Source organism: Pseudophryne corroboree, chromosome 4 (genome assembly GCF_028390025.1).
Source record: "Pseudophryne corroboree isolate aPseCor3 chromosome 4, aPseCor3.hap2, whole genome shotgun sequence".
Lineage (NCBI taxonomy): Eukaryota > Metazoa > Chordata > Amphibia > Anura > Myobatrachidae > Pseudophryne > Pseudophryne corroboree.
The window spans coordinates 240,759,990-240,774,611 of record NC_086447.1 but is presented as its reverse complement, the minus strand read 5'-3'; the positions used below and the strand labels follow the sequence as shown (position 1 = coordinate 240,774,611).

Genomic DNA, 14,622 nt, shown 5'->3' with positions numbered 1-14,622 from the left:
GCCCTAGTTTATCTTATGTACCATAGTAGCGCCTTATTTCACGTTATGTCACTTTGTAGTGCTGCCAGTACACATTATGCAACATAAGTACCTAAAATTCTGATTATAATATAGTGTCCCCAGTTCATATCATGCCACATTACGATGCCCTAGTTCATATGACACATTACAGTGCCTCCACTTCATAGTGTGTAACATTACAATGTCTGAGCTCACATTATGTAACATTATAATGTCCCCATATACCACATTACAATCAGCAGGGACAGGGCCACACCAAGATATATATTATAATCAAAAGTTTGTAAGGGACTATATGTACCACCCAATGGTGAAAAAAAATAATATATATACATATACAGGTTGAGTATCCCATATCCAAATATTCCGAAATACGGAATATTCCGAAATACCGACTTTTTTGAGTGAGAGTGAGATAGTGAAACCTTTGTTTTCTGATGGCTCAATGTACACAAACTTTGTTTATTAAAAATATTGTATTAAATGACTTTCAGGCTGTGTGTATAAGGTGTATATGACACAAATGAATTGTGTGAATGTTCATACACTTTGTTTAATGCACAAAGTTATTAAAATAATGGCTAAAATGACCTTCAGGCTGTGTGTATAAGGTGCATATGAAACAAATGAATTGTGTGAATGTTCACACACTTTGTTTAATGCACAGTTATTAAAATAATGGCTAAAATGACCTTCAGGCTGTGTGTATAAGGTGTATATGAAACAAATGAATTGTGTGAATGTTCACACACTTTGTTTAATGCACAAAGTTATTAAAATATTGGCTAAAATGACCTTCAGGCTGTGTGTATAAGGTGTATATGAAACATAAATGCATTATGTACTTAGACTTAGGTCCCTTCGCCATGATATCTTATTATGGTATGCAATTATTCCAAAATACGGAAAAATCCGATATCCAAAATACTTCTGGTCCCAAGCATTTTGGATAAGAGATACTCAACCTGTGTGTGTATGTATATATATATATATATATATATATATATATAACACATGTAACTGTGAAGGGTTAGGTGGATCTTCTGAGCTCAGGGCCCCATAGCAGATGCACTCCCTGTAAATATGATAGTTACACCGTTGTATATAACACTTGTAACTGTGACAAGGATGGTGGGCCCCTGTCAGCTCTAGGACTTATAGCAGCTGCACTCCCTCCATTTATGGTAGCTATGCCCTTGGGCACACCCGCACTGAGTTTTGCCTGAGTGAGAATGCCCATTTACAGCCCAGTACAGCTTAATAAGTCTTAAGTGATGATGTGACTGAAATGCGTACAACTCTGTATCACTCAGTAGGGGTTGAACAGAGCAAAACTTTTCCCAATTGCGTACATACGAGGCACTCTGATGGTTCATTTAGCATTCACTGCTTTCCCATGTTCAAGAATAATGGCAGCATGAAATATTGTAATGAGAGGGTACATTTTCAGGGGGTTCCCTTGCTGTACAAAATGACACACGGCCATTTGTACTCCACAAGAGAACTTGATTTTGGACCACTCTCCAGGTGTCACAAACCGAGTCAGGACCTATATTGTCTGTTAATGCGGGTTTCAGACAGGTAATCTGGTTTCCTTCCACTCCCGAAAGTCACACTGACTTCTGATTAAATTAACCCTTGTGTATGTGTCTGTATTCAGGCAATATAGATTCTACACAAATGAAAATGGTTAAATGATTCTCTATAAAGCACTTCAGAAAATAAGACACAACATAAGTAGCTATTAATAAATGAAAAATCCCTGCAAAGTAAAAACATTTGTCTTCCTTGATACATCATATTCCATATGGAATTTTTAATCTACTTTCTTCATCTTTCACAGCTGAAATATGAGATAAACAAAAAACAACCCCACACACAAAAAAAACTCCAAATAAACATAATGGGGGTTATTCAATTGTTTGGAAAGTCAGTTGTATGTCTGTTTTTTCCTATCTAATAGACAGGAAAAAACAGACACCCATCCGACTTTTCAAACATTTGAATTCCCCCAATGTCTGTTCATAAACAGTCGCAAAATGATGCAAATTCCCAAGCACTCTCTTCACTGTCAGCCATTCATAACTATTCCTGTTATAGTGAAAACCAGACTAGGCAATTATATTACTGAGGCTGATAGAGAAATTGGGAAAAGGAACTTTAAGATTATTATTATTATTTTTTTAAATACACTTTACTTCCTATACTTTCTCTGTGGTCTGGCTGACAATCACTTGCAGTTTTTTGCAGTGGCGGAACTTGTGAGTGGTGGCCTGGTGGGCCCAGGTGCAAAAATATAATTTGGGCACCCTCCTCCACCCCAACCCAAGTTCACAGTATGCCTCACAGCAGTGGGTGACAAAGAGAGGCAGAGGGTGACAGCGGAATGCAGGAGGAGGCAGAGGGTGACAGGGGTAAAAACACAATGTTCTGTGTGGTGTGGAGAACAGAGAGCATGTTGGATGCAGGAAGACAGCAACATCTGATCTGTCCGTGACATGGGCCCCCACCCCTTGTGCTTTCCTCAGTTTGGCACTCGGTCAGACAGATTCTGACAGTGTCAGTTACACCAGTTGTGGCTGCCTTTAATTCACAGACAGAAGTTAATCAGAAAATATGTACTGCTGTCTGTTAATTAGAGGCAGTGGGGGGTATTCAAATATCTGAAGAGTCAGTTGGATGTCTGTTTTTTTCCTATCTAATAGACAGGGGGGAAAACACCCAACTGACTTTTCAAACATTTGAATAACCCCCAGTATGTGACTGTGATCATCAGCGGTGATAGGTGGCAGTACTCCTCTATCAGTCTGGTACACACAAGTCAGCCCTGCTCATCTAAGGTAATGGTAGGACTGTCAGGCAGTGGGGCCCACCCTGCTCTCTGCACTGGGCCATTCATCTGACATTGCTCAAAATGGTCTGCAGAGGGGCCAGGGGACAACCGATTGCTGGTCTGGTCAACAGTGGGGCCCCTTAGCATGCCAACATGTTTCGAGATACAACAGGTCTCTTGAAGAAGAGACCTGCTGTGTCTCGAAACGTGTCGGTATTCTTCACCTGTGATTACTACAAAGAAGAATACCGCCGACTATCTTCGGAAACTTTTCAGTTTCAAGCTTTGGAGCCATGTGCAGGGAGAACCTGGTTACTCTGCACATTTACACCTGTGGCTTTAATACATCATCCTTGCACTGGCGTATTTATAATGGGTGCAGTGTGTGCGGTGCACACGGGCCCTTGGGGGTCCAGGGGGGCCCACACCGCACACCCTGCACCCATTAATAGAAATACTTACCCTCTGGAGTCCCGCGGCGCAGCAGCAGTGCTGCCAAAATCACTGGGAAAATGTTGCGGCACCATTTTACCGGTGTGTCAAGCATGCACAGTACGTAAATCACTGGGAAAATGGCCACCGCACCATTTTCCCAGAGATCTGCGTATGCGCTGTAGACTCTGGGACCGCACTGGGGTCCCCTAGGGACCCTAGTGGCCAGAGTCTACACAGCGCTGCTGGCTAGAGAGGAGGGGGCCCAGCCGGAGCCTGCACACAGGCCTCCTCCTCTCTTGAAACGCCCCTGCATCCTTGGTAGGATTTTGACTTTGTCATAGACTTTATGCTAATAAAAGAGTGCCATCTCCCTTATTGTCTACAATTTATGCTTGTTTGTGCTTCATTTTTTATAATTAAATCTGCATTTTACCATTTTAGATCTTATTGGTTCAGTGGATAAGCGCCAATTACGTGACACCACCTCCACAATCACTATATATTATTTACTAATTAAACTGCCATATTAGAGAACAATTTAATAGGGTTTTAATTTAAACAGTGTGGCCATAGGTTCTAAGGATATAATCATATATTCTCATGAGCTATAAAATGCTAACAATTCTATTTGCACAAATGTCAAAATCCACTTCTAAAAAGCACTTGGAAACAGAATACATAAAGAATAAACTGACTCCAATTAGCACCTCAAGTGGTTATACATGGTTGAGTCACATTATTATGACCACCAGCTAATAGCCAGAGTAGCCGCTATGTGCAGAACAGACAGCAGTTAGACGGGCTGAACTGTCATTTTAGACACATATGGTAGTCCCCAGGTTCATTCTGATGGTGAGCTGCTCCACTGTAGGGTGTCGGTCGGCCCTCACGCACCTTTGTAGCCGACATTCACCTCTCACATCAATGTCATGTGGTACTCCAGTTTCCACATCGGTTATTTACAATGGTGCCATTTGTCTAGTCACGATACACCTTCACCACTGCAGCACGCAAACAGTTCACAAACTGCGCTGTTTCAGAAATACTGCCACCCTTGGCCCGAAAGCCAATAATCATTCTTTTTGCAACTCGGATAAGTCGCCCCTTTTTACCCATGACAGCAACGAGTGATATGTGTGCAGACGGCATATCATACACCTTATATACCGACCAAGCCAACGCATGAAACGGGACGTACTTTATGGGCTACGCACTGCCAACGTCAAATGTAGGAGGTGGTTATAATAATGTGACTCGAACGTGTACAAATCCCACTGTTGCTGTAACTATAGGTTGTGGCCAGAGATAAATGGTAGGCTAACAGTAACAGGGCACAAAAAAACTATAGTAACATAATAATGATCATGTGTTAGGAGGACACCATCCCACTTACTAAGCACACAAGGCTCCTTATTGTATCAGGACAACTATGTGCTGGGATTGGAGGGTAAACCACAGCAAATGGAAACTTTGTTTGTTGCTGGGTGTTGAATGACATCAATGCTAATGAGTCACTCGAGTTTACTAGAACGTGTTGTCAAAATATATTACCTTTAATTCCTTCCTTTCAAAATATTACTATGCTCAGAAATGGGCTCAATGTCTTCTTATATATTGTAATGTATTTATTACCGCACATCTGTCATTTTGTTTCTGCTTAAGAAACTGTTTACAAACTAGAATAATGCAATAATGGTTATTTATTTGTTGGCAAGGAGATATGGTACTTACTATGTGAGGACAATGGCGACAGCATCATTGAGGACACTTTCTCCAAAGAGCAAGGTGTACAGATCAGTATCCACATGTAGTTCATGGAAAATAGCCAGCACCGTCACTGAAATAATCCAAGTAAAACTGCTTAGTAATTATTTTTATAATGATGCCATCAATGACAAGGAGAAATACTGTTCAGCAGTGATCATATATCATAGCTGGACCATCGCCAGTGGCCTTTCCAATGTGACAAGCCAAGGCCTTGATATATTCACAGTCATGAACTAATATTCAATAAATCAGTCAAAAGAAGATTAAAACAGCTTGTAACAAATGTGGGCATGCTCACTGTTCCTGACATCACCTCTTCAGTTATTCTTCAATTTTTAGCAATTTTCCAATCCTAAATAATTCTCACTTAAGTTAAGGTTCACTATGCCGCGTTCCTAACATTTAATGGCGCCAACTATAACAGCCGTTAATCACAGCACTGTCCTCATTGAAGCCAACCGGGGTTGCATTATCCTAGATGTCTGTTTCCATTACATTACTATCATGTGCAATGGCCCATAGTACTAACGAGTTGTTAATGAGGCAAGAAAAGGATACTTGACTGTGCGGTTTGCTATGCTCTATAAATGTTAATGTCAAGAATTATGCATAGGTTACACATTGTGCCTAGAATTTTTTTTGCTCCCTCTTTTAAAATGAAATGACAAATAAAATGACAAAAAGACAAAATGTGGTTATAGCATAAAATAAAATAAAATATAGAACATTTAATTTCTGGGAAAATTAAACAGAGTGACAGTATTTCAGGAACTTTCAGAAAAACATAATGGGTCAAAATAATATAAAACATTTACAATGAGAAATATTCATGTTAGACAACATACTCATAGACAATGGTGCAGAAACACTGTAGGTGATAGGTGCTTGTAATAGAGGTTTATATATTGTAAGCTTGCGGGCAGGGCCCTCTGACCCGTCTGTTTCTGCTCAGTCTCATTTTATTACAGTTTTGTTCCCAATTATTTATTTATTTACAGTCTCTTATATAACACAGCATATTCCGTTGCGCTTTACAATTAGAACAGTAATAGAACAAAACTGTGGAACAACAGCAATAGAACAAAACTGGGTTGTAATTGTAAATGCAATGAAATATGCTGAAGTAAATGTTAATAAATGAATATATGAATCTCAAATTTATTATGCAGCTTATACGAAATACATTGTAACAAATTTTACCTTCTAGTGTTTGTTCAACTTTTCACCACAAACAATAGAAATCACATTCAGTGATATCAATGTCGATATCTGCTGTTAATTTCCCCAATATCGATGCCTGTGTGTGCTTTCCACATGCTCCTTACATGCCTATAAAGACCTTCCCACATGCCTTTTACATACCAATCAGGCTGCATCACATGCCCATCAGATCTCCCCACATGCCAATAACTTAACCCATAGATAGATGTAAGGGGAATTTAGAGTTGCCCTGGAACCTTCCTCCCCACAGTCACAACATGCAGTGTTAGGGATGGAATGGAGCTGCTGCACATGCCCACTGGCAGCAGAATCTCTTATCAGGTCTGCTGTGTGTGTGGTTTTGAGGCCCCAATCAGCACACCATACCAGAGAGAAGCAAGTAAGCAGCCATGATTGTTGGCCCTGAATAAGTCTTAAGGACTGTATTATATACAGTACACCACACTTTGTATGAGTCAGACTATACGTAGCTTGATGCCTGATAATTATGCCCCCTTCATGGACTGGCCACACTTGCTCTAAAATAAAACATTTAGAACTCCCCCTCTAGAAATCCTCTGTTTGCCACTGTCACTCATGCCCTGTAACATGCCCATCAGACTTCTCCATACAGTATGCCATCAGAGTTTTTCACATGCCATCAGACCTCACTACATACCCATAACATTTTCCCACGAGTCTCTTACATACCCATCGGACCTCCTCACATGAGCATCATTCACACCTCACATGCAGAGCAGACCCTGCCCCATGTCTTTAACTTCTCCCCATATGACCACTGACACCTCTCGTCCCACTTACTCTTAAAGCTGGAGCTGCAGACTCTATGGTACAGAACACTGCACTTCCAGTTCTGACCGGTTGAACTGCTTGAAGGCCCTGCATTGTGCAGAGAGGTCACGTGACATGGAAGTCAGCTGCTTTCCGTTATTTGCCTCACTATAAAAAAGCAGCTATTAAGTCAGGTAGCCCGACAATGGCAGCACAAGAGGTATAACATATCGTGTAGCCAAGGCAGCATCACTGGATGGCAGAGTTGCTGTACTGGCGAGATGGATAAACAGAATGAATGGGGAAAATGCCATTTACTGAGTGTGGTGGGCTGCCCATCATGTGGTGGTCGGGCCACATGACAACACACAAACAGGCACCACAGACACACGGCCTACCAGGAATATTCCTGGTGAGCCCTATGGCAAATCCACCCGTGGTTGCAACCATAGGTTGGCTTCTATTGCAAAACATATTTTCAACTCTGCCATGTGCAAACATACAATGTTAATTTTACTGTATATATATTACATTTCTGTAATTTAGGATGTGATATTGAGACAAACCTATACACTTCCAAAGTTAAAACAAACAACTTTAATCAGTAGCAGATTAATTACTAGAATAAACACCTATTTATAGTTTGAAAGTATACTTAAAAACACTATATTAAATATAATTATAATTTGGAACAAACAGTAAAAAATGAAGACTGAGCATTAACAATAATAAAAAAAGAAAAATAAAGTAAATAAATAAAAATAAAAAAGATGAGGGTCCTACTTGCAAGTTTATAACCAGATCTATAAAAACCAGATAGATAATACATGTTCCAAATTTACCTAAATAAAAGGCAAGGACAATTTTAAGCTAGTAGTCCAAATACAAAGTTAAGGTAATAGCATGCAGACAAACATTCAAGATCAGGAGTCATGCACAGTCAAAACAGAACTACAAGTAAAATAGCTACTAAGAATTTAATAGACTGAAACAGGTGAATAGCAATAACAAGTGTGCCCATACGTGTCTAACAATCAAGATTATCTAAACATACTAGCCATAGAATAACTGTGATTATATGTATACCACTCTCAGGTGGATCCTATCTACTGTATTTTTTTTGGAGAACACTTAGGTGGTATTTTCACACAGACAAATACAAGAGGAGGAAGATAGTTCAAGGAAAATAAGCTTCTGAAACCAGCAGAATGAGTCTAGTGTGGTGGTCACGTTATCTACATTGTAGGTCAAAGAAGTGGTGTAATTGAAAAATGCTGAAAGAGATTCATAGTTGGTATTTGAAACATATGTTGGATTTCTGTCAAGGAAGGAAAGTTCCCAAGCGGAGCAAAATTGGCGAGGAAGACAAGACCCTGCTTAAGCCAGGAGAAGAAACAAGATTGAGTATACAGTATTTATAAGCACACTGAATGCCAAGACACAACTATATAGATAAGAAAAAGACTCTTAACGGGATACACAGGGTTGCATAAAATACAATTAAAATAAAAAAATGGGATCCCGGAGGGCGGGGCGTGGCCTAGCTGCAGATCTGGGCAGACGTGTTTCACTCGAGCTCCTGCCTTACGCCCATATAAAACAATACTCTGCTGCTCCCTGGTGATCTTGGGGACCCCCCTTTATCAGCTGGGGTCTTCCTGTATTGGGCAGTGAGGTCCGCGGAGCCGGCGGGTGTCTCCTGCACCCGTGCGGGTTGCGGCCTTCTGACCCAGGAGAAGCCGGGACCTCTATTTTGCTGCTGCCCCAGAGGAGGAGGCCTCGTGTGGCTGGAGTCCGCCGTGGAGGGTGCCCCCCCCCCACGTCGGGGCTCCACTTCCCTTCCCGACGCCCTCCACTCTGTTGCTCCGAGTGGAGGTGAGTGTTGCCCGCTGCCCCCTTACCTCGGACAGAGGCCCGCCGGACATCGCGGTCGCGCTGAGGAGAGCCAGAGGCGGGCGGACTCTGCCGCTCTCTCCCGCCGCAGCTGCTTCACCCGCTCATCAACGCCCGGACTGGGGGATCCCTGCCTGCGCACTACACCCGCCGCTGCACTCGTTCCCGGCTGCTCAGTTAGTGGCCGCTGAAGGCCTGGACGGCCGGAGGTTTCCACGGAGGTCTGGCGGCGCCATTTTGCTTACTGGCGTTGCGCCCACACATGAACACCTCGCAGCGTGTACTGAGGTGGCGGCTTGGTCCTGCTTCTGCCGCTGCTTGGGGGGAATCTATTGGTGCCTCTGTCCCCCGGGCACTCTCTGGGGCCGCTCCAGCTGTTCTTAAAAAATAAATAAAAAGAAGGGGGCGTGGCTTAGCGGCGGAGCGGATCAGAGCTACAACCAGGTAGCTCCTGCTATTATATGCCCAAAGGGCCCGACCCCTGCCCCCCTTGCATCCCCTACAGCCTTCCTGCTGCTGCACGCGGTGCTGGGAGGCCCGAGGCGCTCGCCCCAGGTGGTGGGACCGAGACAGGAGGTGGCGGCCATCTTCACACCACAGTCTACAGTGCATAAGGAGAGCCCAGGACACTGCTGCTGTGCTGCCCTACCAGTTGCTTTACCATTATCCTAAACCTCAGCAGCTCAGATTACCCTCCTGAGCCCTGTCTACCTGCATGACCGTTCCTGAGGTCAGAGTCCTCTGCTCCTACAGCTGCTTCCACATTCTCCATTGGATCCACTGGGCCCTCTCTGTTGAGAAATTGACGACATCTACCCACAGGAGTCGGGCACGCTGCTGTACCTATAGGATGTAGGCACCTCTCCAATGTATCTCCCCTGCAACTCCCCGCAATCATTTTAGCTGACACAATCACGCACATGGCATAGAGGATATCTGCCGTTCTGGGCCTTAGACGAAATCCTCCTTTCTACTGGGGTTCTTCTATTTTCTCAAGGTGATACAAGATGCCTCCAAAAAAGAATAAAGCCTCCAAGTCAATTTCTCAAGTTGCCTTTTTCAAGCCCTCCCCTTATCGTAATAAGTCTCAAGGGCCTGGGGCTCCTGCCACCGGATCGGATCCCCCACCTACGACTTCCTCACCCATGATGGCCTTACCCTCATCTCAGGATTCCCCCTCCTCTCCACGCCTGGAGGACAGTGAAGCCTTAACGGTAGGCACCATGAAGCTTTTGTTACACCAGTTTAAAGATGAGGTGGCGTCAGAATTCCGTACTATGCTGCAATCCTGCCAGCGCTCCGTTGAGGACTTGGGCGAGCGGACCGGACATTTGGAAACAAAGATGGGTGAGGTGGTGGGCTCTCATAATACCCTTATCGACTCCCATGATACTCTTGAGGGGGAAGTGGCGGCTTTGCGGGATAAAGTAGCAGACTTGGAGGACCGCTCACGCAGAAATAATCTCAAGCTAAGAGGGGTTCCTGAATCCGTATCTAATAGCAGCCTACATGACTATACAATCGAAATATTCAAGAAGCTGCTACCCTCAGCTACATCTGCGGACTTGTTATTGGACCGTATTCATAGAGTTCCGAAGGCCCGCAGCGCTCCTGAAAGTGCGTCGAGGGATGTCTTAATGAGAGTCCACTTTTTCCACATTAAAGAATCCCTGCTTAAAGCGGCTAGACCTACCTCTGACACAGTGAAAGCTTTGGGCCAGCTTCAACTTTTTGGAGACCTATCACAATACACCCTAATCAGGAGGCGTTCCTTTCAGACCGTCACCGCGGCCCTTCGGAAAGCTGGAATCTTATATAGATGGGGTTTGCCCACGCGTTTATTGATTTCTAGAGAAGGTTCAACTATTGTGGTGTCTTCGGTCGAGGACGGTATGAGACTTCTTCACAAATGGAATATAGCTGGAGATCAAGGGGCCGGCTCTCCTGACCGCCAACTTCAGCCAGACTGGTCGACGGTTGGGAAGTAGGCCCTTCCCACTGCGGTACTTTCCCTGCCAAGAATGGCCATTTATAGGACTTGCATTGTTTCTATAAGATAGTACTAATTTTAGTGTTAATTATAAGTCAATTGCCTTATTACTTCATGTTTCATACTTTTTATACCATTGTAAAGCGGGACTTTTCTCTTTAAAGATAGTTGTTGTGTCACGGGTTTCTGGTCTGGTTTGTATGCTCCCTTTTGGGCCGTCTTGTTGCTGTAATTACAGTATCACTCTTTGCCGGTTCCAGGATCCTGTGACTCATTACAAATTAGCCTATCATTCCATTCCTAACGACATTCCTCTGTTATGCCATGTGCGATTGTTCGATTATAATGTTTACAACATTTTGGTTATTTGATTGCGGGGAGGTTGGCCACTAACCTCCCAACCTTGATGGGTGAGGCGATGTATGTTTTGGCGTCTTACTATGACTTCGTCTCTGCACGGAGTCGGCTTTGTTTTGTGTACTGTGTTTTTCTCTTTTCTCTCTTTGTCCTCCTCTGTGTGTCTCCCTTTGTGTCTCGTTCCCCCCATGCTTTTTTTTTTCTTTCACTCTGTGTTCAGGGTACTGTACCTCTTTAATGGTATTCTTTGGTTTCAGCGGATGCTCCTCCCCCTGGTTAGTTTGTCATGGTTAATTTGGTATCACTGAATGTAAAGGGATTGAATTCCCCACAGAAGCGTAGATTGGCCTTTTCTTCCTTCTATAAACTGTAGGCGAATGTGGTCGCTATCCAGGAAACTCATTTTAGGAAATTAGACCCCCCAGACTCTGCGATAATCATTTCCCTACCTGCTACATGGCTAATGGTCCCGTAAAAAAGGCCGGAGTGGCTATACTGATTTCTCGTGACTGCCCATTCACTCTCGAATCCCAACTCGAAGACCCCGAAGGCAGGTATTTAATATTAATTGGACAGCTCGAGGATACTACTGTTACTTTGGCTTCTTGTTACGCACCTAACTCTGGTCAACTCTCCTTTTGTAGGAAACTATTCTCCCTGATACAGAAGCACGCTAAAGGTGCCGTCATGCTATTGGGGGACTTCAACTTAGTTGTAGATCCTTCTGTTGATAGATCTCTCCCCACTAGAAGCCCCTTAGCTAAACCCAGAACTTCCCCTGTTTATACCCTTGGGCTTCGCCAATTGTTAGGAGAGTACAATCTCTACGATGCGTGGAGAACTAAACATCCTACAGTCAGAGATTACTCCTTTTATTCACATGTAAACTCCTCATATTCTAGAATCGATCTAGTTTTGACTGACAGAGGGTCACTACCGGCCATCACGAAAATTGATATATTACCAATGTCATGGTCTGACCATTCTCCACTGAAGGTGGTGTGGAAACTTGGGGCCCGTAAAGTCTCACCGGGCCCTTGGAGACTAGGAAATTTCCTGTTATGCCATCAGGAAGCTTCACTTGCCATGCAACAAACCTTAAAGTTATATTTAGAAACTAACAAACCCAAGGATACTTCGGTCTTTAATAATTGGTGCTCTTGTAAGGCTGTAATGCGGGGGGCTGCCATTCAGGCCGCTTCACGGTTAAAACGTTCTCAAAATGTCTTTTGGCTGAAAGCGAAGTTGCAAAATTAGAATTAGCTCATAAAGCTGACCCGCAGAATAGAACTGCCTTTAAACTTTTGCTTGCCGCAAGGGAAAAGGTGAAAAAATTTTCTCTTCGGGAAGTACAACGCAACCTTGCCCGATTAAATCAGAGATTTTATGTATTTGGAAATAAGGCACGGAAACTGCGAGGCCAGCGAGCTAAGGCCAGACTTCATTTTGTCTATTCCCCTACGGGATCAAGAGTCTTTGACCCTTATAGTATAGCAGACACCTTTGCAGAGTATTACTCCCGACTCTACAACCTATAGGCAGATACTAATACTCCCCAACCCATTGAAGCTGAAATTCAGTCCTTTTTAAAAGACCTGTCCCTACCGACACTGAATTCCGAGGCCTGCCTGTCCCTCAGCTCTCCCTGGACTATTCCTGAACTTGAGGCAGCTATTGACGGTCTTCCACGTGATAAAGCGCCGGGGCCAGATGGATTTCCGTCTAATTTCTACAAAACTTATAAAGCAGAATTGGCACCAATTGTTATTGGCAGTCTTCAACGAGGCGTCGGAGTCTGGGAGGTTCCCGAGGGAGATGCTTGAAGCGCGGATAGTTGCTATCCCTAAGTCGGGGAAATCTCCCACATCCGTTCAAAATTACCGACCGATAGCTCCGTTGAACACAGACGTAAAGCTTTTTGCTAAGATCATCGCTAACCGTCTTTGCCCTCTATTGCCCTCCCTTATAGCTGCTGATCAGGTTGGCTTCGTCCCGGGCAGGCAGGCCCTGGACAACACTCGGAGAGTTTACAATGTTATGGAGTATTGTGATGCTAATAAAGCGCCACTCCTCGTCCTATCGTTGGACGCTGAGAAGGCGTTTGATAGGTTACACTGGGGTTACCTGAGATCGGTCCTGGGTAAGTTTGGCTTCCAGGGAAGGTTTCTGGATTCCATTTTTGCTTTATATTCTGCCCCCTCTGCTAGGGTGTATGTTAATGGGTGTCTATCCAGGGGTTTTGATATTTTCAACGGCACCAGACAGGGGTGCCCTTTGTCTCCCCTTATTTTTGCCCTGGCTATTGAACCCCTGGCTGAGACTATTAGGTCCGATGTGGAGGTCTCGGGACCTGAGATAGGAGGATTGAGTCATAAAGTCAACCTATTAGCAGATGATATTCTACTCTGTCTGACCAACCCTGAATCCTCCCTTATCGGTCTCCACGCCATATTAGATGGGTATTCTAGAATATCATACTATAAACTGAATACATCCAAAACGGAGGCACTACCGCTCCACATCCCACCACATATCCTGGCCTTACTTAAGGATAAATACAGATATGCTTGGCAAGCGAGAACTATTAAATATTTAGGTATACATCTATCGCTTGACAGAGATCTGTATGACTGTAACTACTCACCTTTGTTTAGCGCCTTCGAAAAATTGATTAAAGAATGGTCTTTACATGAAATCTCTTGGCTGGGGCGTATCTCTGCAACTAAGATGGTACTGCTTCCTAAACTCCTTTACCTATTTCGGGCCATCCCACGCAGCTTCCCTAAACCTCTTAGTGTTAGGGCTAATAAAATTCTATCACACTTCATTTGGAAGGGATCTAGACCGCGTATCTCTAGGCAGGTTCTGTCATTGCCCAAGGGCTTTGGCGGGGTTGCTTACCCCAACTTAGATGCATATCACTCCGCCTGCCTTCTTAGTCAGGCCCGCGACTGGTATGCCACCCATTCCCCCAAACCATGGGTAGTCATTGAGAAATCCTTTTTAGGGTCGGTTAACATTACAGATCTATTTCTACTGCCGATAAATAACGTTCCGAAATGGACTGGCCCTGGAGACGCGATTAGATGTACTTTGAAGTCATGGCACTCCGTGGCTATATCTGACCCAACTATTGCATTACCGGCAGCGGATCTTTCTATCAGAACCGTTGCTTGCACTATCCCTGATCTTATATTAGACACCTGGATTGACGCTGGAGTTGTGAGATTGAAGGATCTTTTCTTGAATGATGGTCTGATTCCCTTCTCTCAGCTTCAGTCTAAGTTTGGGATATCAAAGCATGGTTTTTTCAAGTACTTACAATTACGACATT

At 43.8% G+C, this 14,622-nt stretch overlaps 1 protein-coding gene across 1 annotated transcript in view; it reads right to left on the bottom strand.

The window, feature by feature from the left end:
• SLC9A9 (solute carrier family 9 member A9) overlaps nucleotides 1-14,622 on the bottom strand; it is a 1,718,538-nt gene that overhangs the window by 1,260,069 nt on the left and 443,847 nt on the right. The window contains 1 exon segment of the mRNA XM_063915975.1: nucleotides 5,021-5,126. Within this exon segment, the coding sequence (XP_063772045.1) occupies nucleotides 5,021-5,126 (106 nt within the window).